This window comes from Chelonia mydas, chromosome 6 (assembly GCF_015237465.2).
Source record: "Chelonia mydas isolate rCheMyd1 chromosome 6, rCheMyd1.pri.v2, whole genome shotgun sequence".
NCBI classification, from domain to species: Eukaryota; Metazoa; Chordata; order Testudines; family Cheloniidae; genus Chelonia; species Chelonia mydas.
The window spans coordinates 104,405,985-104,431,919 of NC_051246.2; the positions used below are offsets into that span (position 1 = coordinate 104,405,985).

At 42.1% G+C, this 25,935-nt stretch overlaps 1 protein-coding gene across 15 annotated transcripts in view; it reads left to right on the forward strand.

Annotated features, from left to right (window-relative positions):
• The window catches only part of UNC79 (unc-79 homolog, NALCN channel complex subunit), a 150,642-nt gene that overhangs the window by 43,379 nt on the left and 81,328 nt on the right, over window positions 1–25,935 (forward strand). For 10 of the 15 annotated variants that reach the window (XM_043549119.1, XM_043549109.1, XM_043549106.1 and 7 more), the window contains 14 exons: window positions 3,613–3,843; window positions 5,300–5,490; window positions 6,478–6,601; window positions 8,085–8,225; window positions 8,583–8,612; window positions 11,345–11,566; window positions 14,231–14,458; window positions 15,298–15,439; window positions 15,861–15,943; window positions 16,034–16,182; window positions 19,047–19,204; window positions 20,683–20,864; window positions 23,455–23,656; window positions 25,473–25,652. In XM_043549119.1, the coding sequence (XP_043405054.1) occupies window positions 3,613–3,843; window positions 5,300–5,490; window positions 6,478–6,601; window positions 8,085–8,225; window positions 8,583–8,612; window positions 11,345–11,566; window positions 14,231–14,458; window positions 15,298–15,439; window positions 15,861–15,943; window positions 16,034–16,182; window positions 19,047–19,204; window positions 20,683–20,864; window positions 23,455–23,656; window positions 25,473–25,652 (2,263 nt within the window). The remainder of the gene's footprint in view (window positions 1–3,612; window positions 3,844–5,299; window positions 5,491–6,477; window positions 6,602–8,084; window positions 8,226–8,582; window positions 8,613–11,344; window positions 11,567–14,230; window positions 14,459–15,297; window positions 15,440–15,860; window positions 15,944–16,033; window positions 16,183–19,046; window positions 19,205–20,682; window positions 20,865–23,454; window positions 23,657–25,472; window positions 25,653–25,935) is intronic. The other 5 variants (XM_043549113.1, XM_043549108.1, XM_037900872.2 and 2 more) reach the window with 2 other exon arrangements.

Sequence of the window (25,935 nt, forward strand, 5' to 3'; positions counted from 1 at the left end):
GATTAAAACCTGCAATTCAGAATGAAACTCGGGAGGTACAAATCCACATTGACTAAAGCTGATGGAAAGGCTTGTATTAGCTGCTGTAACCACTTAGGGTATGTCTGCACAGCAGCTGGGAGTATGCTTCCCATGTGGATAGACGGACATATGCTAGCTCTGCTTCAGCTAGTGCACTAAAAATAGCCAAGTAGCCGTGGGTCTACCCACGCTGGGAAGCATGCTACCAGTTGCAGTGTAGACATACCCTCAGTTTCATACATCTCTACCATCTGGGCCTATACCAGTACACACTTAGCCAAAAGCTCTTTCCTTGTTCCTTGAGGAGCGATCAAAATTTTCCATAGCCAGAACCACATCTTAAAACAGAAATTATGTTGTGGACAACTCCCTTCTTGTTTGCAATCATGTAGGCCTTCTCCCTTCCCATTTGGACTGCATAACATCACTGTGACAACCACAGCAATTGCCCATATGGAAAAGTAACATTAAGCAAATATTTAATGTGATTTAAGTGTCTTTTAATGTGGAAATAAGGATGAGGCGACAGCACCATGTAACCAGCCTCCTGTCTGTGGTCCACAGTTTGAGAACTTCTGCTTTAGCCATTTTAACCAGTAGTTTAACCTATTTTATCTGCAAACTATTTGTAGAGTATGGAGTAAATCTTCCTGCCTCAGAGCTCCTTCTGGAGGAGAGAACCAAGGTGGTGTGTTGGTGGTTCCACTCAGCCCTGTTGTATGTGGCTGTAAGAAGTTGCCTAAGGACGCTCTGCTTTTGTCTCCTTTAGTCCCAGCCGTGTGTCTGAGTACCCTCTTTCCTCATGCCACACCTGCCTCTGTGCCTTTTTTTCATGCAGCCCTGTTATGTCTGGTCCCCATTCAAGACTTGGGCCACCATGCCTCCACCCTCTGTACCTCTGAGTCCAGTTCTTCAAGGGCGTTGATAAACTACAGTCTTGAAATATATGCTTTATATAGAACAAAAGAAATTTAAAAATCCCTGTGGGGCCTGATTCATCTTCCACTGACTCTGATGAAAAACAGGAGTAACTTCATTGAATCAAATGAATACATTGCTTGTAAAATGGGTGTGAAAGGAGAATCCACTTCTACTAACTCTCTGGGTTTTCAGACTCAGCTAGAGGAAAACTCATAGGTACCAGGAAATCCCTTCTGATTGGCTGTCCTTTCCCATTTACCCACCTCTTGGGGAAGGAGAACCCAGAGCTGCTGCATAGGCTAAATGGACAGCTCATTCCATCAGCCTGTGTAGCAGGCAGAGGTTGCCCCTGGCCTCCCAGCTGGATAAACAAAAGGGCTGAGCTCTGGTGAACCCCCCAGGCCTTTGATCTCTGAGCATGCTGGGATGCAGCTTCCCCCTGCCAGCTCTGCAGCTCCCCATACACCCTATCTCCCATGTATTTTTAACCACTTCCCAGCTTCCCCATATTCCTCTGCTGCCTTCATCCTCCCCATTTACCCCCAATCCACCATGTACCACTAACCTCCCTGTGATTCCCCCACCTGATCCCCACCATGTCTCTGACCCTCTGTCCCTAATACCAAACCCTGGGGTACCAGCTTCCCCTCTTACGTCAGAGTCTTCTGGGAGGGGCCCTGGTGGGCTGCCCTCCCCTCCTGGCTTCAAAGGGTGCCCAGCTGCCCTTTCCAATCTCTAGTCTTCAGGGGGCCATCAAGGGGGGTCACTGTTCACCAGCCAATCCAGAGAGAGGACATGGGGATCAGAGGGGAGGGCAGGAATGGCACAGAGTCCTTCACCCGCCTTGCCGTGCTCACAAGCTGAGTCCTGCTGGCCTGGGAGTAGCTCCAAAGGGGTTTGATGGTGAGAGGTGTCTCCCTAGGGTGGGTAGGGAAGCCCTGCCCAAGAAGTAGATATGCCCCAAGCCTGCAGGGTGGGAACTGGCAGGGCCCAGAGTTTAAGCAGGGCTGGGACCTGCTGGGTGAGGGTAGAAAGAGTGTCTCCCAGCCCGATGATTGATCCTGGGGTGCGCTCTCTCTCTCTCTCTCTGAATTACGGGGATGTAGTGATTGCCCTTGGCAGCCCCCCAAAGTCTAGAGATTGGGGGACAGCAGGAGAGGAGGGCCACCTACTGAGGCCTATAGACAGGTGCTGTCCCAGGGCACCTCCACATGATCTGGGTGGCCCTGCAGGTACCCTGCCTCAGTTTCCCACTGAGTTCCCAGAATAATCCAGTCACAACAAGGTCTTTTGAAACCATATTCCCCCTCTTCTGGAGTCTAACTTATTAAGTAGCATCCAGATCCCTAAATGACCCCTTTCTGCTCACCCCTCAGGTTTAGGGTGTCACAGTCCTCTTTGGGACTGTGTTGCCAGTCCTGGCTTCCCTGGCCTGTAAACTCTGTCCTCTGGTTCAGGGATCTCACTGCCTTCCTTCCTGGAGCTGTGTCCCAGTTGAGCTCTTCCCCCTCAGCAGCTGTGTGGCATCAGCCTGTCCCTTTGACTGGGCTTGGAGCCTCTCAGTCAACTAATTACACTCTGGGCCTCCCCCATGTGGGTCTAAGAACCCCAAACCCTTCTGTGCTGGCTGGGGCTACAAGGAGTCTTGCCCCAGCCATTCTACAAGGCTCCTAGTCTCAGGCCCTTAAAGGAGCACTGGTCTGGGATGGTCCTGTACTATCTCTGTCTCCAACACTAACTACTCCCTGGGACCATCTTCCTCTTCCCCAATAACTGCTTCATTTGCTTCCCAGGACACATGGAATGGGGTGACTACCTCCTCGGGCCTTGAAGGGCCAGCACCCATTTACAAGGCCTCTTCCAGAAGGCTGAGGAAAGGGGAGGGGGAGCTGGGGCCCTGGGGTGTGGTGTTAAGGTATGGTGTAGGAGGGCAGAGACATTTATGCAAATATATGTAAATGAGACCCTTTGGCTTTCTGTTTACAAACGTTGGCAGGTCTGAGAGTTAGGCCCCCTAACTCTGAAGGTGTTTGCACTACTGACTCAAATGACGATGTGACCTTACTGTCTTCACCCTCCTAATATCTCCTTGTCTAAACTTCAAGTGTAAGCACTTTGGGGCAGAGATTCCAATCTTGTTTTGTATCGAGTTGTGTCCATCTATGGTGCTTAAAACAGTTTTCTCTGAAAGCTGAAGGCCGCTTTATATTCACAGGAGGTGTAGCATATAGGCAATAGCAATACAAACTTCCCTCTCTGTTCTGTCAATGTGCCTCATCCCTGACCTTGAGGGAACATCTCTTGATGATAGAGTGAAAAATCAATGATTTTACTGAACGCCTATGCAAACCTAGGCCTCTGCAGAGACTGACAGCAATGGTGCCAGTTAGCATCAAGTGAACACTTTTCCATTAGGAACTGGACAGAGATCAGCAATTCATTTCAAAGAGACTGTCAGATGATAATGCTTTTCAGTTAATACACACCTGAGCTGTAGTCATACAAATACTGAGAAGCAAGTAGCTCCATTACCCCATTATCAAGATGCAGAGTGGAATCTCAGAGAAGATGAAGAAACTTATAGAAAATGGTACAGTTCCCTCCCCACCAGCAGTTACCACAGTATCTTGGGATAAATGGAAAATTAGGTTTGTTTTTGCTGTCTTCCAGGTGAGCCTTTGTACTCCCAGTGAGAATACTCCCACAGAGAGCTTAGCTCGCCTGGTTAGTATGGTCTTCCAATGGTTTCATTCCACAGCTTATATGATGGATGATGAAGTTGGTAGCCTGGTGGAAAAACTCAAACCTCAGTTTGTCACCAAGTGGCTGAAGACCGTTTGTGACGTTCGATTTGATGTCATGGTTATGTGCCTACTTCCTAAGCCAATGGAGTTTGCCAGGGTAAGAATATTTTCTGTATTTTGTCTAAAGATTCTATAAAAGCCATAATGCTTGAAGTCTTACTGTGGTATATTCAGAAACTTTAAGGAACAAATTCTGCCCTCAGATCAAGGCATACAGGCCCAGATCCATAAGGGTAGTTAGGCACTCTCTGAGACAGGGTGCTCTACTCACTGCAGGATGGTGCCTCCTCCTGGCCATCTGGGGATTAGCTTAACATAGCCAAGGGCCCTTCTTGTGGTTGCATTCCATCTCTGTCTCTTGATCTTGGTCTGCAACCCTTCTCTCACTCCAGGAGCTGCTGCTGTCTCTTCATGACGGCCCTCCAGCCAGGTCATTCAACGTTCCTCCCTTCCGGGGTTGTGTACCAAAGTCCCTGCTCACCAGCAGTTTTAGGCAGTCCTCCCATTCACTGCCCCAGGTGCCACTCCCTCAGTAGCTAATGGGGAACCTGAGCCCACCCTCTACTCCAGGTTCCAGCTCAGGGACCTCTAAACACCAGTCAAGGTGTGGTTCCCTCCTGTACCTTGCTGCCTTTCCCTGGGCCTCTTCCTTATCTCCGGAGAGCTGGATTCAGAAAACAAGTTAGGCATGGTTATGTTGAGTGTCAGAATGCCTAACTTTTAAGCACCTAGAAAATCACTGCGATACACAATGCTTGAGTTAGGCACCTAAACTCCTATACAATGAATGTGCAGAGGCAGGCACCTTAGAATTAAATAAAACAAAAGCCCCCAGCATGCTAGGCAGGAAGCCAGCTAGCCAATGGGAGGTGCCAACAAGACAGGCGTGTGCTAAGCCCTATCCTACTGTCAGAAATAGGCACCTATCTCTGCTTGCAGTGCTCAGCTGTGAGCACTCCTGAAATTAGGCACCTATACCATTACTGTTGGTGGTACCACTACCCGCCCTGTAACTTTTAGCCCAGTGGTTAGTGCACTCACTTGTGATGTGGGAGACCCAGGTTCAATTCCCCATCTCTGCCAGTGGGGGAGAAGGGATTTGAAGTGGGGTCTCCCACCACCCAGAAGAAGGCTCTATCAACTGAGCTATGGGATATTCTGGTGTGGGGCTCCCTCACTCTCTCCTGTTGAAGTTTGGATAAATAATGAAAGTGGCCTGGACCTGGTGTCTTCTACCTTCCAGCTTGCTACCCTAATCACTGGACTACAAAGTCTTTCTCTACTGTGGATAAATACTTAAGTAGTCATTGGGCCAGACAGGGAGAACTGCATTTAGATCTTCAGCTGCACTTCAGTTTCCCCTGGATCATATAGGGGAAAAAAAAAAAAAAGCAGTTCCCATGGCTGAATCTGAAATATCCACAGAACTTTACTATTGATCAATCATCATGATTTAATGTCTGTAAGGTGCCATGCAAATATATGATGCTACACAAATGACAAATGCAAGAATTACAATAGCTAATAAACACTATTCCTGGAAATGCCCTCAGGTTGGTGGATACTGGGACAAATCCTGTAGCACTGTGACACAATTAAAGGAAGGTCTGAATCGCATCCTCTGCCTGATTCCATACAATGTAATAAACCAGCCTGTGTGGGAATGTATTATGCCAGAATGGCTGGAAGCCATTAGAACAGAAGTGCCTGATAATCAACTGAAAGAGTTCAGGGAAGTACTAAGGTAGGTAAACAGGTACTTGAGCTGTAACAGTGGTGAGTATATTAATCAACAAGGGTTTTAGCACAAGAAATTGGTGACGTTGAATAAAAATGGCTTTCAGAACTGCTTTGTTTATATGCAATAGAAGAGACAGTGACTAGATGCAGCTGAGTCATTAATAAATTAAAGTTGGACCTTAACTGGAACATTTGATCCAAAGTTCCACAGTATCATTGGATCTGTATCATGATCCAAAAGTAGGGCTAGATTGACCTTTGCCCTGAGCGGACAACATGTCCAGTTGGTTCCGGCACAGTAGAGAGAGCAGCCTCCAGCGAAGTGCTACTTCTCCCTTACAGGTGGGTCTGGAGTGGGTATGCAGGGGTGGGGAATGGGCAGAGCCCTGGCTCATGCTACCCAGCACAGCTGAGCTAGCACAGAAGCGGAGTAGTCTGCTACTGGTTGAGCAAATTACTTCCCCTCTGGAGTAAAGGAGAAGCCAGGGTGTGTGCTCTCAGAGTCCCAGTGCCCTGTTTCATGCATTCTGGGACAGGGCAGCTACACAGTGCCTCTTAAACTTATAGTCGATCCTTAGTGGCTGAGGCCTGTCTCCAGTATGAAATGCATTTTGGTGGGGGAAAAGTAAGGAGAGAACTATTTCTATGTGTTGGAGATAGAGAAAGTCATCACTAACAGATGAAAATATTTCTGTTCACTAATCTCTCCAATCCATCTGCATCACCTAACTGAACACTCTTTGAAATTTAATTTGAATTGTTATGATGTATGACAGACCACCAAACTCAGGAATAACTCCCAGGAGTCAGAATGACAATTGCAGGTGACATACTCCTTGTGTGATGCAAAATGAGCATGCAAGTGATACGCTACTGAGGTGTTCGTATTATTTAGTTGTGATTGGTATTCTATTAATTGTCCATGTACAGTCTATGTACTGCACATAACAGCAAACCAATGACCATATATCTTTGTTCTTCTTCTTTGCAGCAAAATGTTTGATATTGAGCTTTGCCCACTCCCTTTTTCCATGGAGGAGATGTTTGGCTTCATTAGTTGTCGATTCACGGGCTATCCTTCCTCTGTGCAGGAGCAAGCTTTGCTCTGGCTGCATGTAAGTGACTATTATGGATAGGTCATGCTGAAGCAGCTTACTGGGGTTGTAATTAGAAATGGGTGAAATGGTTCAGACATAAAAGAGCTATCTTGAACTTTCACGCATCTCTGAATCAAACCTTTTTTAAGGTTCAGAAAGTCTTTTTCCTCTTCGCTTACCCCCAGTGCAAGCAGATAGGTAGCTCACTACGTACAAGGGAGGCTAGATGTCACTCTCCCATCTCAGGTGATAGGTCTCACCTTTTGGTGGAAGGCTAGAAGCCCGTTTTTCCTTTGGCTGTAGGTTGTGTCTTGAGGGTAGGCCCAGCGCCCCTGCCTCTTCCCCAGCTGTACTCTAGGGTCTGCACCTAATTTGCTTCGTAGACTGCCGAATGACTTCAGGAACACTTAAGCAATTTTTAAGGGTCCTTTGTTGTGAAGAGCTAGATTGGATTCCCTTTGGAGTCTATCAAAACCACTTGTTGCCTTGACTCCACTGCTCCTGTGTACCAACACATAAACCTGGCCGGCTGGAGTGAAGATGTACACTGCAACCCATATGTGCTTCCCCTCCGTACTGAGCAGCTACTTGGACGATTGTCCCTCAGAGATTCATCCTGCAGGGTGCAGCTCCCCTTAAGGCCATGTGCATTTTACAATAGTTGACCTTTTGTGAATAACACTTATGTCCATTGTTATTGCTCCTGCCCCAATGCAGTCAATGCTAGGTGACCTATTTGCAGAGAGCAATTTAGTTGATGGCTGTAATAGTTTTTTCTGTTGGCAAATTTTCCACCAACAGATTGTGACTTTTGCAGATTTGCTTATTAACAACTGTTCGATGACTAGTTTGAGCGAGCACAGTTTTGTCTTTGGTTTGTTCATGAAGGGGTCACTGTGAGAATTCCCTCTTGGTGATTTGCTGCATGTAATGGGTCCCTTGAGAACAGGAAGAGGCCCTGGTCTGTTCACCAATATTTGAAATTGTTTAATGAATCTACTGAAGAATAATGAAAAGAGCTTTTCAGAATGGCCACAGGAATTATGCTGATTGGAGCCTTGGGGGACTACTACAATACAAATAATAAATAGTACTAGTGGATACACCTAGAGAATAATTATTCATGCTAGTAGTTGTGTCATTTTTGCTTCACAAAAACATCTTGTGAAAACACCTCACATCAGAATGTTTGTGAGTAAATGGGGCCTTAAATATCAGCAAAGAGAGTTGTCAGGTTTCAGTTGCAAGCATATTGGAAAGTGCTCTTTGTTGTACTCAGACAGGTCTGCTTGGCTCTGATTCAGCCAGGTACTTAGGCATGTGCCTAACTTTAAGCACAAATAGTTCCATTGACTTTCACTTCAATCACGTGAGTAGTTTGAGTGGACACATTTTTATGGACCTTGTTGAAGTAGGGGCACGGTTAAAGTATTTATAAAGGTAGTTAGTATTTTTGGTCTGAGCTGAAAACTCATGCTTTTTTATTTTTATCTTTCTTTAGGTGTTATCTGAGTTAGACATTGTGGTACCTCTTCAGCTACTGATCAGTATGTTTTCCGATGGAGTTAATTCTGTCAAAGAGTTAGCAAATCAAAGAAAATCAAGAGTCAGTGAACTGGCAGGGAATCTTGGCGCTCGAAGGGTATTATCTTTCGTCTTGTTTTTTTTCTTTTTCTCCTTAAAACAGTTTCCCTTTTAATTTGCATATGAAGATTTAAAAACTTGCTGCCAATTACTCTAGCACTTGATTGGAAACAAAGTACAGATTTTGAGAGTGATAAAAATCAACACAGCTTGAGTTAATGCCAGCCTCCCATTTGATCAGTTTTAATTTATAAATTAATAATTTGGTAGAGTGTAATTGTGAAATCTCTTTCTGAGTGAACTGTTTCACTTGGTGTATGGCATCTATATAATAGCTAAGCACTAGTATTTATTTTGTGTTAACTTTTCCAACAATTTTCATTCTCTGTATCTTCTGTCCACTACTATCAACCAGCAATTTTTAATGGACATCTGGTCATCTAGGGTGAGCTTTCATATTCATGTCGCACATGTTTAGTAGAGCCTAGGCACTTACTGGTGGTGGTGATGGAGCAGAATTCGTTTTCTTGTCCCTCCATTTTTCCTTGTATTTCACCTAACCTGCCTCTACACTCTCCAATATTTACCTCTGATGGAAGAAGAGAGAAGCAGCTTCCTTTGACTTATTGCTAAGAGCTAACACTTTGTCCAATAGGCAAACCTGCTTAGAGGCTTTTTGAGGGGGCCTTTTTGGTGGCAGATGCATATTCAGTCATTGCAGTTAAATTAAATCCAATCCTGTCTCAATTTCTCTCTCTAGTCCTTAAAGTGTTATCTGCTGGTAATATGTCAGCAGACAACGTAGACTCTGAATCTCTAGGCTGTCTGCTGTACAAATCAAATGAACCAGTTCGCAGCAGCACAAACCCAAACTGGCCAATATTTAACTCATGCGACCAGCAGCAATAGATCAGACATTTGACTGAATGCTTCTCTAACAGCTCCTCCATTTGCAGTGGATTCCTCTATCTAACTCTGGCTTCCAAAATTAATTCACTAGTCTTAAACAGAGAAAATGTGAAAAATAAAGCAAACATATTTATTGAAACCTGTGCATAAATTCTGAAAATCTGTTAGTACTTCATTTCTAAAACACTGTACTGTTTCCTGTGTAACAGAAACACAAGCATGTGTCATAAATAACGATCAGTGGAAGCATGTCCTTTTGCTTTCATCAGCCTTATGAATTCTGCTCCTTGTGACTCAGAACTGTAGAGTTTATCCTCTGATTTTCATATTTTAACATCACTTCCTTATCTTTACATTTTTGCTGCATTTAGTTACTTTTAGTTGAGTTACAGAAAAACAATGGAAGATTCTGCAGTTACTTGGCATGCAATGTTTATGAAAGCAGTGAATATTTGTTTGCTGGTACTGCAGGTGAGGTGTGGAATGTTTCTTTCACATTTTAGCACACCTATATTGGGCCAAATTCTGCAGTAGAGGTGCAAAAATGGATGTAAACTAAAGCCACTTATTAAAATGTGTTCAGGCTTTAAAATTCCAAATTTGGATTCTGTGGAGCAAAAGAAGATAGGTTGGCGCCCACAGGCATAGTGAATATTCAGGAGAGAACAATGTGATTATTATGCTAGGAGTCTGACTCAGAGGCAAACAGGAATACTGCTAAATGACACCACACACAGCTCATGTGACAGGTAGCTTAAACTCAGAAGGTCAGATCCTCAGCTCCACTAATGGTGCAAAGGGGCTAAAAGCTGCCCCAAATGGGCAACTGAAGAATCCCTGGGTTGTAGAGGGATCCTCATCTGTTGTAGCATTGGCATTGCAGACAGCAAACTCATAGAGGATAACACAGCCAGTCCAGGATCACTGTAGAACACCATACAGAAGAAACACATAGGTTGGCTATACTGTATTTCAGACAATAGTTGGCCTAAAAGTAGACAAATATGTGGTCTGACAGTGTACTTCCTTGTACCACTATGGGATTTTGTGTGTGTTACTGGGAGTGATGTGGGGTGCCTATCATGGTGTGGATGTAAATTTCCTGTATCTACGTTGCTTTATTTTATATTCTCTTGCTAGTTGCTTTTCAGCTATGTGACACATCTAGGCATCACCTTAGTTGACACTATTTTCTTAAAAAAAAGAACAGGAGTACCTGTTGCACTTTAGAGACTAATAAATTTATTAGAGCATAAGCTTTCGTGAGCTACAGCTCACTTCATCGGATGCATAGAATGGAACATAGAGTAATATACATATACATACATATACATACAGATAAGTTGGAAGTTACCATACAAACTGTGAGAGGCTAATTAGTTAAGATGAGCTATTATCAGCAGAAAAAAAAAACTTTTGTAGTGATAATCAAGATGGCCCATTTAGACAGTTGACGACAAGAAGGTGTGAGGATACTTAACTTAAGGAAATAGATTCAATATGTGTAATGACCCAGCCACTCCCAGTCTATATTCAAACCCAAGTTAAATGGTATCTAGTTTGCATATTAATTCAAGCTCAGCAGTTTCTCTTTGGAGTCTGTTTTTGAAGCTTTTCTATTGCAAAATTGCCACCCTTAAATCTTTTACTCAGTGGCCACAGAGGTTGAAGTGTTCTCCTACTTGTTGCGAATGGACACAAATCTGACACCAGGAATCATAACATGCAGAAACTGGTAGGAGAACTCTAAGGTGCCTTGTGCCACAAGTCCTCCTTCTCTTTTTGCGAATACAGACTAACACGGCTGTTACTCTGAAACCTATTTTCTTAATGTACCCTCTTCTTTTTCATCAGCCACTACCCTGCATTCAGAGCATTTGTGGGGTTAGATTCCTTTTGCTTATCATAGAATGTCAGATCAGTGTAACTTGGCTCCTTTATCTCCTGTAGTCATTTTCTGGCCAGTTTACCCTAGGAGGCCAAATTCCCCTTTGATGTAACTTTACTGAGATCAGCAGAATTACACCAAGCATTAATTTGACCTCAACTGTCTTGCGTACACCAACATGTACATCAGTGCAGAATTTGGCCCATTGAATTTATAATATATTTTAACGTTTAGTGGCATTAAGAACCAGTTGAAAATGTACAAGAAACAGCCCTAACAGGGAACAGTAAAGCACTTTCCCTCCTTTCCTTTAGTATCGTACTAGCCAATGCCCAAGTGTTTAAAGTTGACTTGCGTGTATCCACTTTTTGTTTCTTCAGGTGAGTGTTGCCTCTGATCCTGGGCGCAGGGTTCAGCACAATATGCTGAGTCCTTTCCCAAGTCCTTTCCAGAGCCCATTTCGCAGCCCCATGCTCAGTCCTTTCCGTAGCCCTTTCAAGAACTTTGGACACCCTGGAGGGAGGACTATCGACTTTGACTGTGATGAAGATGAAATGAATCTGAACTGCTTCATACTGATGTTTGATCTCATCCTGAAGCAGGTGCCAGCAGATAAAGAATTTCGATTGTTAAACTGATGCAAAAATACAGTTCTCAATACTTGAAACCCACCTATGTTTTTTCTGAGTGACCTGAAAGGAAATTAACTATTCCCATGTTTAGATGAACACAAAAGTCAAAAGACATGAAAAATATGTGGATCAAAATAGTGTAATCAGACTGGTCACTTTATTGGGACTTTGTAGAAATCAATTTACAGCTGTCAACATGCAGAGTTTCATAGATTTAACTGCAAGTGTGATTTTAAACTAATTTGGTTAAACTGGTACAAAAGGCACTGTGGACACTTGTTTTGGTTTAAACCAGACTTATTTTAGTTTACTTTAAGTCAGTGTCAGCACTTGTCTGTACAAGAAAGTTGCACAGGTTTAATTTAAGGTATAATTTTAAATCACTTTAGTTAAACTGATGGAAACTCCTTGTGGACAAGTTGTTGAATTGATTAGGCTGAATCAAAATAAGCCACACTTAAACCAGAATAAAAGTGTTCACATAGAGGTTTGTATTGGTTTAACTAAGTCACTTTATAAACTGATTTAAGGCCAGGTCTACTCTAAAAAGTTAGGTTGACCCAGCTAAGTCGCACAAGGGTGTGAAAAAACCACATCCCTGAGTGACGTAGTTATGTCGACCTAACCCCCAGCATAGACAGCGCTAGACTGATGTAGAAATCTTCCTTTGACCTAGCTTCTGCCTCTTGGGGAGTAGGATTGACTATAGCAACAGGAGAACCCATCCCATTGCTGTAGTGAGTGTCTACACTGAAGTGCTATAGCAGGACATCGACAGTGCTTTTAAGTGTAGACACTTCTGTAGGTAGACAAGTCCTTAAGAACAGAAATAAACAAAACCAAAATAAACCACTTTTCAATTAAAATAAGTGTGTGCACATGGATTTGCACTAGTTTAGCGAATTTCTTTTTATTTAAGTGGCTGCACTAATTGCAAACTTATCTGTGAAGAACCCCCTAAGGCCTATCTTCACTAGGGCCATGTCTACCAATGCAGCTGCTCTATGCCAGCAGGAGAGATCTCTCCCATTGACATAATTAAACCACCCCTAACGAGCAGCGGTGGCTAAGTCAGCAGGAGAGTGTCTCCTGTCAACATAGCACTATACACACTGGTGCTTCTGTCTGTGTAACTCGGGGTGATTTTTCATATCCCTGAGCAACGTAAGTTATACTGACAAAAGTGCTAGCGTAGACATAGCCTAGGAAAAAGGTGTGTGTTTAACTTGAGTTATCTAACATGAGGTAGAATCCTAGTGAAGGCAGTTTGTGGTTTTCACGTGAGTTAGCAAGTCGAGTTAAAGACTGGGGGAGCCTCACTGCTAACCAACTGCCTTGTTTTCAGCTAGGGTTTTACCTCATGTTGGTTAGAAATGCATCTCTTTTCCTAGTGAAGACACCTCCTTAATGGGGATGCCTTCATCCAATGTTAAGGGATTCAGTGGCACTTAACCAAGTGTTAAATTGGTGTGACATTCTGAGCTTTGACCTTTTAATATAGAATTTACCAAATGAAGATTAGGAGCGGCAGTAAAGATAAAGTGCAGTCAATGTCTTTCTCATTCTTGTCTTTTTATTTCATGTAGTGTTTTATTTCATTTAAGTCTTTCCCAACTTTTTTTTAAATGGCTTCCTTTCAGTTTCAGAATAGCTACTTAATCAGGATGAAAAAAAGGAGTACTTGTGGCACCTTAGAGACTAACAAATTTATCTGAGCATAAGCTTTCGTGAGCTACAGCTCACTTCAAATGGCATATCCCAGTATAATGCTCTCTTGATATAGGTCCTAATATTCAGAAATGGCCTTTGATTTGCAGTGCCTCCATTTTTGGTTTCCCCTCTCCCCCCCACTAACAGCTGATTTGTAGGTGATTAGCAGCTCTAAAAATCAGGCTCAGATTTCAGATCCCAGCCTCTGCTGAAGTCCCTTTGTGCTACTCTAGTGATTCAGAGAGGACATAAAGTTCCCTTGAGTGGACAAATTAGGATGCTCCTGGTTGGAGGAGTCCCAGGGTGGCATAGAGTTGTCATAGGTAGCTCTACACAACCTGCTGTCACAGCCACTGATTTAGGGGCATGGCAAGAGTGTAGGAAGGAAAGAGGATGTGGCCTGAGCGCTGCTGTGCTCTGACGATCCTCAGCTGGTGTAATGGCCCCTTGGGACTGTTACCAACTGGGATAAATGAAAGGAGCCCAGGTGGTTGGTCTGACTTGTGCTGAGAGCCGAACTGGAACCCACAGAGTCAGGGGTCAGGGGAAAGCACAAAGTTAGTGTAAAGCCATCTTTGTCTCTCCCCTCAAGTCCTGCACTAAAACACATCTCTGCTGGACCCAAGGATGGCGCTAGGGCTGAGTTTTACAAAGTGGTCTAAGTGATTTAGATACCCATCTCCTATTAAAGTTAATGGGAATTGGACATGCAAATCCCCTATGTGGCTATGAAAATCCCACCCTAGGTGTCTATAGTTGGGCACCCAAAATCAGTGGCTGCTTTTGAAACTGTGAGCCACACTACATGTCATACTCTGTCTCGTTAATTTAATACTGGCAGTAATGTGAGAATAAGCAGAATAGGAAGAGCACTGATCATTAATCAAATAGTTAATTTCTTACCGTTCTGTCACTGACTTTCAGATGGAACTCCAAGATGATGGCATCACCCTGGGTTTGGAGAACAGTCTCTCGAAGGACATAATTTCCATCATAAACAATGTGTTTCAGGCCCCTTGGGGTGGCTCTCACACCTGTCAGAAAGACGAAAAAGTAGTAGAATGTAACCTGTGCCAGTCTAGCATTCTCTGTTACCAGCTGGCTTGTGAGCTGCTGGAACGACTAGCTCCAAAAGAAGAAATCAGACTGGTGGTAAGTAGTGAAAGAAATAGCTTATGTAATTAAATGACAAATTATGAGAGTTCTCCCAAACTCCTGTTTTAATTAGCCTGTCATAAGGAAGTGAACTGCACTGATCTTATGCATAGAGGAATTCTAGAGCAAAATTCCCATTGACTTCTCAGATCTCATAAGCTTGGATGGGAAATCTTCAAGGCGCACTCGGTAGCAATGATATTGATACAATAGTTGGCACTCTTCTTTCTATATCAGCATTCAACCAGTGCTGGCAGGGCTCTGTTGTTGGAGGTGAAGTCTTTCAGATAAAAAGGATGCTGCTTAGTGTTTTTCGTCTTCGAAGTTGACGAAACCAAGGGCCAAGATTTTCAAGTGACTAGTGATTTTGGGTGATTCAGTTTTCAAGTGTCTGATTTGAGGTCCCTTAAAGGGGCCTGATTTTTAGAAAGTCAGGTCCCTCGAAGCTGGTTCAGGTTGGGCACCCCACATCACTAGTCCCTTTTGAACATCTTAACCAAAGTTCCTGGCCACTTATGATCATTAACGATCCTTTGTTACTTTTTATGAGAGTGACTTGAATGGCCAGATTTGAGAATGCTGACAGTACCACACTCGAATGTACAGTCCATTCATGTTCAGTTTGGGCCCTGTTTATGCATGCAGGATTTAACTTAAAGATCAGGTTTTGGCCTTGTGTATTGAAATCTGTACATAAAGAAATGAATTGAATTCTTCAGTTTCCCCATCTATAAAATGAGGACGATGATACTGACCTTCTTTGTAAACTGCTTTGAGGTCTACTGATGAGAAGTACTAAATAAGAGCTAGGTATAATCATTATTGTGTCCTTATAGGAGCCCACAGACAACCTGGAGGATAGTCTTCTGTATACTAGACCCGAGTTTATTATAGGAACTGAAGGGGAAGAGGAAAACAAATCTGCAACAAAACATGGAGAAAACCCAGGAAATCATACAGAGACAACAGAAAATGCTAGTAAGTTAGGAGGACATTTGAAGTAGGTGTTAAATGAAGCATTGGTTTGGCTTTATTCCTTAAAAAAAAGATACAAATATTTAAAGTAGTCTTGCAAGTTCAACAGCATGGAATTGATAGTTTTTCATGTATTTAATACTTTTGTTCATTCTATGGGAAAGTTGCATTCCATTTATACACTTATATAGCAAAATTGTTGGACCAAGAAAAAATCATTAAAAAACCCATTCCTTTGATCACACAGAAAAATTTTATGGGTCAAATTAATTCCTGATATAATTCTACTGACTGCAGTAGAGATACAGCTGGGATGCATTTGTCCTTTGCAGCAATCTCACCTTCCCTTGGTTTAATTTCTAGTTTCATTCCCAACCAGCAAAAGAGATGATATATTAATGACTCTAATGTAACTTGATTTTAGCATCAATAAAAAATGACACTGAAAGAAAATTCTGTTACCAGCAACTTCCGGTTACGTTGAAGCTCATATACACTATATTGCAGGTACAGCTGATTACTTTTTAAATTTATATATTTGATTTAATGACATCCCTGCTTTGAGAGTAGTATTAATTACATGAATTGCTTGCACAGGAAATGGCCAGATTTGAAGAGCCAGACATTCTTTTTAACATGCTGAACTGTTTGAAGATTCTCTGTCTTCATGGGGAATGTTTGTACATGTCAAGAAAGGACCATCCACAATTCTTAGCTTACATTCAAGATCACATGCTGATTGCAAGGTATGCTTTTAACCCAGGAATTGTCATTTTAATTTATATTACATTTAATGCTTCTAAATTCCAACCTGAATCAGAGGTCCATTTTGCTAGGCATTGTACAAACACACAGTGAGAAGCAGTTGCTACTTCAAAGATCTTACAGTTTAAATAGACAAGATAGACAAAGGGTGAGAAGAGAAACAGAGGCACAGAAAAGTGAAGTGACTTCTCTAAGGTCACACAGAACCCATGTATCCTAACTCCCAGTCCAGTGCTCCATTTGCTAGACCACTGTGCCTCCCTGATTGCAGTGCAGATTTGGTTCCAGGAATGGTCATATATTGTCCATGAAACTGATTTGTGGATAATAAAAAACCAGATCAAGGAAAAGCAGATCAGAATTATGTACAGCATGTGAATTTTATTTTTAAATCATAAGTTCTGTTTTGAGTGCTGTGGGCTGAAACACTTGCTGTAGTTTATTTTCAAGGAGTTTGGCCATGTGAACAATGGACTTGTCATCTCATTTACTAAGAAACTGACATTGTGTAGATCTCATTCCTTTCTTTCCTCCCTTCCCTTTTGTCCGTTATTGTCTCTCCTTATGTCAAGTCTTATTGCTCTGGGGCCCAATCATGTAAACACCTTACTAGCATAAGCAATTCAATCAGCTTTGGTGGGACAACTTGGGTGAGTAAGGACTTGCAGGATTCATCTTAAATTGTTAAATCTTCAGAGCTTTCTTGGATTATTTATTTGTCTGTAAGGCACCACGTGCACTTGTGGTGCAGTATAAATAATGATGATAATAATAAGAAGGGTTGCACAATATCTCTGTTCTCAAGAGTGCATATGGCAGTGTTTATATTAGACATTAGCTGGAGCCGATAGAAAATCAGGAAATTCTGGTATTTGACATTTTGTTTTTGTGTGTACATACAAAGCGATGTAGTCTAATTTAGCTGTAACCACTCAAGAAAGAGATCTTGGAGTCATCATGGATAGTTCTCTGGAAACATCTGCTCAATGTGCAGTTGCAGTCAATAAAGCTAACAGAATGTTAGGAACCATCAAGAAAGGGATTGATAATAAGACAGAAAATATCATGATGTCACTCTATAAATCCATGGTACACCCAGTCCTTGAATACTGCATGCAATTCTGGTCACCCCATCTCAAAAAAGATATATTAGAAATGGAAAAGGAACAGAGAAGGGCAACAAAAATTATTAAGGGTATGGAACGGCTTCCATATTAGGAGAGATTAAAAAGACTAGGACTATTCATCTTAGAAAAATAGATGACTAAGGGGAGATATGCTAGAGGTCTATAAAATCATAAATGGTGTGGAGAAAGTGAATACGGAAGTATTATTTACCCCTGCACATAACACAGGAACCAGGGGTCACCCAATTAAATTAATAGGCATAAGGTTTAAAACTTAGATACAGAAGTATTTCTTTACACTATGCACAGTCAACCTGTGGAACTTGTTGCCAGGGAATGTTGTGAAGGCCAAAAGTATAACTGGGTTTTAAAAAAAAACCTAGATAAGTTCATGGAGGCTAGATCCGTCAATGCCTGTTAGCCAGGATGGTCAGGGATGCAACCCCATGCTCTAGGTGTCCCTAAACCTCTGACTGCCAGAAGCTGGGACAAGATGACAGGGGATGGATCACTTGCTAATTGCCCTGTTCTGTTCATTCCCTCTGAAGCATCTGGCATTGGCCACTGTCTGCAGATCGGATACTGGGTTACATGGACCATTGATCTGACCCAATATGGCTGTTCTTATGTTCTTCGGTTCCAAATCTGGATGAAAAATTGAAATATTGAATTTTTTTTACTGGAATTAAATATTGAAATGTTTAGGTTCAGTTTGACAGGGAACTATGTCTGCCTGAGTTGCTGCAATGCCTCAAAGGGGTTGTAATTTGGGTACATCCCTCCTCCCCATTCTCTTCTATGGACCAGGCTCCTGTCACAGACTGCATTCCCTGTAATGCGCCACAAAGGGAGTATCTGGAGGGGAGAACGAGGTGCACCATGGGAGATAGAGTCTGGCTGGGGAGCCAAGCCCACAGGGGGAGAAAGAGGGCATGAAGCATCTGAACTACAGCTTCCATGAGGCACTGCAGCTGCCCAGGTGGACGCAGATTAATGTTGAACTGACCCGAAACAAAATGTTTAATTCAGTTAAAAAAAACTGAAAAGTTTTTTGATTCAGGAACACCCCATCAGAAATGAAATATTTCATTTAGATTTTCCCAATAAAAAAAATCAAAAACATTTTGGTAAAATTAAAGTTTTACCAAGGACAACTTAGATTTTGCAAGAACAACGTTTTCTATCAGAAAAAAAATGGTTCGAAAATTCCCTGCCACCTCTTAATATTAGCTGAGAAATATGTCATTTGGTGAGGGTAAAACCAAAGGGGAGTAACCAACTGTAAGCAGGTGCCAAAGCATCACTGTTGGAGAGAGGACACCAAATGAGATAGACCTTTGATCTGATCAGGCATAGCAGTTCCTGTGTTCCACACATTGCTTGTTTTACGAGCCAGATGTATGTTTCTCATGTGGAGTAATACATTTCTGTCTCCGTTATGCTGGTGAATGTCTATCATAGACAATTTCCAAAAAACTGCTAGAACCTCCCCCCCAAAAATGAATTTAAAATGAATGTAGATGCAGGGGTATATGGGACTTCCACATAGAGCAGCACTGAATTGTTAACATGGGTGCTGGGTGTAACTCACAAATGTACCCCTTTTCTTATTAAGCAAATTCCGCCCAGCAACATGATGTCGACATTTAATGTGAAGGATGTTCTGTGAAGTAAAAGACAGATTCTGTGATCAGATTTGCTTTTGTTGGTCCTTCTAGCTTATGGAGAGTAGTGAAGTCTGATTTCTCTCAGCTTTCTTCATTGGCTGTCCCACTTCTTCTACATGCTCTGTCGCTTCCTCATGGAGCTGATATTTTCTGGACAATCATAAACAGCAATTTTAACAGCAAAGATTGGAAGATGAGGTTTGAAGCAGGTAGGTCTGAGAAGTGTATGATATTTGCATGCGGGTTAATATGGCAGGGAGGAAGGGGCTTTGTCAGTTGTAGGTATTGTAGTTGACATTGGCTGTTTAAGGTAGAGAGGCTATTTTTCTACAGTTTCTTTCCATCTGCTACCCATAAGTGGTTTTTTTTGTTTTTAAATATTCATTGTCTTCATTGGCTGCTCTGGTGGTTGGTTTAATAAAATCATAGACCACACTGATAGAAAAGACCCAGTAGGTCCTCCACACATAGTCCATCTATCTCTCATCAATGCAGGTTTGTTCCTTATAGTCCATTTCCTAGTGCTCTGGCTAGTTTACATATCTCCAGTCATGGAGCATTACTCACTGTGTACCCTCTTGGATCGCCTTTTAAATGTTATTTAACTTAGTTCTCCATTATTGGTGTATGTTTGTAGCATGATAAAATTCTCTAGTAATCTCCACGCATAGTTTTACCCTTCTGTTATCAGAAAAAACAGATATATATTACTGCCCATTGGATTGATATTCTCTGTATTGGTCAATCAAGGCCCATGATGTTAGTTCAGGTTTAATGCAAAGAAGCAGTGACTGTTCCCATCTGCTTCTTAAAAGAGGAGTAACTTCAAATCAAAATGATCCTGGTATTTGAAATAGGGGAATGAAAAGAAAGGAGCAGCTATTACAATCAATGGGCCTTACTTATTTTCCTCTCTTACGCTGGTGTTACGCTGGTGTCAATCTACTGACTTCAGTGGAGTTACTTTTAATTTACACTGGTGTAAGGGAGAGGAGACTCAAGCCCACTGGATTTTGGTTTTGGAATTATTGGCCCAGATCCTTGGCTGCAGACAAGGAGTGCACAGGACAGCTTGGGAAAAGGGGTGTGGTGTAAAGAGGTCTTTGGCCAACGGTACACCAGGACAGTCCATCTAAAAGCTGCTCTAAATTCTGCTGTTTGTCAGTGCCTCTGAAGGGCCATTATAGCTGCTTGCGATTGCTAGGATGCAGAGAACCGGGTGAAATTTTATTGGCCTGTATTATACTGAAAGTCAGGCTAGATGATCATAATAGTCCCTTTTGGCCTTAAAATCTATGAATTTAGAAGCCCCTTCCTCTAGCCCTGCAAGCTGTAGGCAGGTTGGGTGGTGTAGAAGCAGCTGTGCTGGCTCTGTGCCTCCAAAAGATCCTCCTGCACTGGAATGATCCTCCTGTGGCTGGCTGTGCTGGAATTGGAGCTACTTTGCACTGACGGTATGAAACAAAGTGGCTGTAGTGCAGGGGAGAATCTGGGAACCTGTAAGTAACTGGGGTGATGAGAAAAATGTGCACTTGTTGCACAAAGCTGGAAGTGGAAACAAGTTGATGTTTCAATTATTCTTTGTTGTTTTCGATGAGATACAGGCCTGTGTATGTTGTTCAAAACACAGGTCACTGCCTGAATTAATGTGAATATTCTCTTTGTTTTGCGGGCTTGTCTGCTGCAGTAGAGAAAGTGGCTGTTTTGTGCAGGTTTCTGGATATTCACTCAGTGACAAAAAATCACCTGCTGAAGTATTCTTTGGCTCATGCATTCTGCTGTTTTTTGACTGCTGTGGAGGATGTCAACCCAGCAGTGGCTACAAGAGCTGGGCTATTACTTGACACCATAAAGAGGCCAGCTTTGCAGGTAGGTTCAACATATGGAACAAAAACATACATCAAAGCTAGAAATGAGTGCAAGTGACAAAGACAGGATCTTGACCCATTTTTTCCCCCAAAGTTCAAAGGCGTTCAGATTCATAGTCTGGAGTTTGGCCCATCACTATAACCTCAGAAAACACAGCATCTTAAGGTTCTCAGTAGCTAACTGACACAGAGGCAACATGCCCTTTACAGGTTCTAGAGGTGCCAGTCTTCTGGTCCAAAACACTAGAGCTTCCAGTAGGGTTCTATAGCATCTGAGCTATTACTTGCAAAAATATAATTATTTTTATAATGGGTAAAACAAATTGGGGTGATTTTATTTTTAATGCTGGGGAAAAAAATATAGTTCAAAAATCTACTGACTCACAGGAAGGCCCTTCGTTTTCAGTTTTTACTGATTCTTACTGAAAATTTCCCAAGTTTTACAAAAGCTATTATTCAGTTTTTACTGATTTTCACCCTAAGTTTGGACCAATCATGTACAGGAAAATACTGTTTATATTAAGAAAATCTAATACATTATATAAGGTAAATGTGTTTATGTTAATAATAAATTAGTCTAAGTGTAATTGCGAGTTGTTTGTTAAAGTAAGGCAAAGTAGTGGAAGATACACACACTCACATGTGCATATGTGTACGAACTGCTAATGTACATTTTTTGAAATAAACCACAGCATTAAACTCCTTTTACTTTCAGTATTTTTACTTTTCTCTATATGTTGTTTTTTCTGTCCTCCTGTCTCCCAATATTTACCAGAAAACAGTGAAGTTAATTTTTTGCACTGATTTTCACCCATTTTTTGTCTTTGTAGTAAACACTGATAAATTCCTAGGAATTTTTAAACAAAATAACACTGTACATGAAGGGCCTTACTCACAGGTAAACTGATAGCAGAAAATTTTATGAAAACAAAGCTACCTATTGCCTTGATCTTTGAAAGATTTATACACATGTTTACCTTTAAGCATGTGAGAAGACCTACTGATTGGACTACTTGTGCTTAAAATTAAGCACATATATAAATCTTTGCAGGATCAGGACCTACATTTATAAGCAAGATGAAAAAATCTCATTATAAAGTTTAGTGCAATATCTGGTATAAATTATTTCTGGTAGATAGAACAAAAACAGTATTTAAGTAATAATTCCAGTACAGTTGCCCATAAAATGCAGTTAAGAGTTTGCTATTTTATACGATATATGGGGCAGATTTTCAAAGCACAGCTCAGGGACTGTGGATTCTGCTGAAGACAGTGGGAGTTGCTCAGCTCCAGTCCTGTGTAAATCTTTTCAGATGTGTCCCTAGTGCTTTGACAAATTGATTGCATATGCCAAAGGCTGCAAATGACTGCCCAAACCAGATTTTTCTTTGTGGTCTGGCCAAAGGTGGTTCTTGTTGAGGAAGACAGACTTGTCCCACATATGCTGTACTTGTTAAATATTTAATTCCTGTTGTCTTTTTCAAACATGAATGTTGGCAGCAAGCTCAAAATTCTTGTGCTAATAAAACACAGCAGCATTTTATGAGATTAGTGCCTTTGATACTTTTAATCATGTACTAGATCTTTCTCATTTGGGGCCTGAGCCTGCCTACCTAAAACTCCTACTGAAATCAATGGGAATTTTGGGTACACTAGAAGGTCAAGATCAGACCTATAGTTTTGAGCTATGTAGTTATTAAAACATTTAAAATAACATTTTTGATTACTTAGAACAGTTGAACCAGTAGAATTGCTGCTAAAGTCCCATCATGTTTCATGGATTGAATTAATGGGAGGTAACATACGTTTCTAGTGGTACATGCTTCAATAGTCTCCACTCTCCATGAAAACTACATCAAACTCCTTGGATTTCTGTTGGCAAGCAAAGTCCTTTCCATTAGCTTTTGACTTAAGTGCACTAGCCCCAATGCTACTTTTATGGCTCTGCTGGAAATAAACGGCCAAATTCCCAGAACCCCCTTGCTTTTGAAGATTCCTTGAAAGCAATGGGTTTGCATGGATGAAAATGAAGGCAGAATTCAGCCCAAGAATTCTGAGGCAAAGGGTTTTGCATGGTATGCACATCTGCATTGGTAATACCTACAATGTCCTTCTGCCTGACAGGTATGTCATAGCAACGGTGGGGTTTGGGTTTGAAACTGTTTCTAGATGCACTGCATTGATTCCTATATTCCTTGCTTGTCAGAACTCTGTGTTGCTTCCTCCGCTTTAAAATGACTTGGGGCCACTACACTGGTATAACTTCACTGGAACCAATAGAGCAGCAGGGTGTGATCAGGGAGAATTTTGTGTGTTGCATGTAATAGGTTATAGGGCAACATTTTACCCTATGTATTTTTAAAAATTAAAATGGAAAATCCCCCATTCAAAATGACGAGGGCCTAATTGTTCCCTCACACTGGTTTTCCATCAACTTCAGTAGAGTTATTCCCAACTGACGTGTGAGAGACCAGAAACAGGCTCCTCTTCTCTACCAGCTGATTAGAGAAGTTGTGAGGTTTGCCTCTCTATTTTAAAGAACACTTGTTATACTCTTTACATCTGAGTTCTGTTCTTTTTTTCCTCCACAGGGTCTGTGCCTCTGCCTTGATTTCCAGTTTGATACAGTTGTCAAAGACAGACCCACAATTCTCAGCAAGCTTTTGCTCCTTCATTTTCTAAAGCAGGACATTCCAGCTTTGAGCTGGGAGTTCTTTGTGAATCGCTTTGAGACACTGTCTCTGGAAGCACAGCTTCATCTGGACTGCAACAAAGAATTCCCGTTTCCAACAAGTAAGCAGAATCAGAAACATTACCTTTCACCACTGCTGGAATTCAGCTCCCTGAACTAGGGAAGGAGAGAAGTGAAGGCCCCATCTGCAGTGGGGCTTTAACCAGGTTTGCTGAACTGATGTAGTCATTTTAAACTAGAAGTGGATAACCCAGTGTGAACATGCCTAGACCAGATTAGGATACATTATATTTAAAGGTTTTTGAACGCCATGTTCTGCTTTAGTTAAAACATGGTTCTCAGACTTTGTTGAAACATAATTTGGTTCTGTGACTAGTCAGGGTCAAACTGAGTTAGCCTGAATGTTCTTTAGAACCAGTTCCCCCAAACACTGTTCTTGAGCCCTAATGTGGAGGGGTTTTTAGTTTGCGCTATTATTATTATTAATTAATAAATTAATTATACTATTATTATGTATTTATTATTATTCCCAAAGGCCCCAGTCATGTTTGGCCCTCATTTTGCTGGGGGCTGTAGAAATATAGGTAAAGAGACAATCCCTGGCCCAGAAGCCATACAGTCCAAAAGACACAAATGGATGAATGGGAATGATGATATTACATTGGGGCTCATACAACAGTTAATAATTCCCACTGTATCTGTAACAGACATTTGTTACCAGAGGTACTGCACATACCTGGCTTCCTGTTAAGATACCCATGGAGATCCTGTTTTTTTCCCCATCCTCCAATGGGCTAAGACAAAATAATAATTGCACTTGTCTTTGTATGATTATTTTCACATGATTTATTTGATTTGTAATTTTTAAATCAGTAACTTAAAGTGAAAAATATTTGGAAGCATTTAATATATAACTATGCTTCAGATGTCCACCTTTTGCCCCTTTGCTTCTTGGCATTCCAAACATAATCATATGGTGTTTAGGGGATTTGATTATTTGCTTTTGGATCTCTAATTACTGTAAAAATCAAAGGGCTTCAGTGTCTCATGTGCCCAGATCATCAGTGACTCCATTAAAGCTAATTGAAGTGCGCTGGCAGGGGTAAAAGGAACTTAAGGGGCTTACCGGTACGCAGGGCCGGGGTCCTGAGCAGCAGGTGGGTGGGGGGTGGCCGCAGACGGAAGGGGCAGGGCCTTTAAATCACCGCTGAAGCCCCACGGTAGCTGTAGCTGTGGCGGTGGCTGGGAGCCCCGGAGCTCTGGCGGCAATTTAAAGGGCGAGGGGCTCCAGCCAATGCCAGGAGCCCAGGGCCCTTTTAAATTGCCCGCCTGGAGAAGCTGCCCCTGCCGGTATGGTCGGCTGTGTACCAGCTCTTGCCGGTACGCTGTACTGTACTGTACCGGCTTACTTTCACCTCTGTTTACTGGTAATAATCTCCTGGGAGAGGAGAACCCTGTTCAGAGGCCTCAGGGGGCAGTGTTCAGATGCAGATCTGAGTTAGGTGCAGGCAGTTCAGAGTTTGAGTCTGAGACCAAAGCGGGTCTGCAGTCCGAGCTTGTATTTGACAGCACTGAAACTTTCTGAGCTGTTCTCATGAGATTTCTGCTCTCTTAAAGGGTGAAGTCCTCATTCATCGTCATCTTCAATTCAAAAGGGCCTCATTTTGTCCCATCTCTAATATTTAGAGAAGGATCAAAATTACTTTTTAAAATATATTTGTCAACTGTTTGGGGTTTCACAGCTGATGATTCAGATCATGCAATGTGTTCCTCGCAGGTGGAGCCTCTGCACCCAAAGCCAGTCAAAGGCTTGTTGACTTCAGTGGGACTTGGGGTCTGCCTGCATGTGGCACTTTTCAGGATTGCAGTAAATATGTTGTGGAATGAATCCTAACTTGGTTGATTGCATTTGTAAAGCTATCACTGCTGTCCGGACAAATGTTGCCAACCTCAGTGATACAGCAATGTGGAAGATCAAGAGGGCTCGTTTTGCACGTAATCGTCAGAAGAGCGTGCGTTCCCTGAGGGACAGTGTGAAGGGACCCGGGGAATCAAAGAGAGCACTCTCCCTTCCAGAAACCTTAACCACCAAAATCCGTTGAGTATCCTTTTATATTTTTGTGATAAGCCTGGATCTTCTCCCTTAAGATTGCATCCTGTTGCTGAGTACACAATGGGACTTTCAGTATTCATCCAGTTGGGACAGTTTAGCATATCTGGGTTACGGACTGACTCAGACATTATTCAGGTAGTTAGAAGTCAGTGAGTTTTCCAAATAACAGGGACAACATTCCAGTTTTGTGCTGTACTTGTTTTATTGGTAGAATGAAATGCTCTGACACAAGTTTGTAGATAGTTTTTAATCTACGTAAGGTGGCTA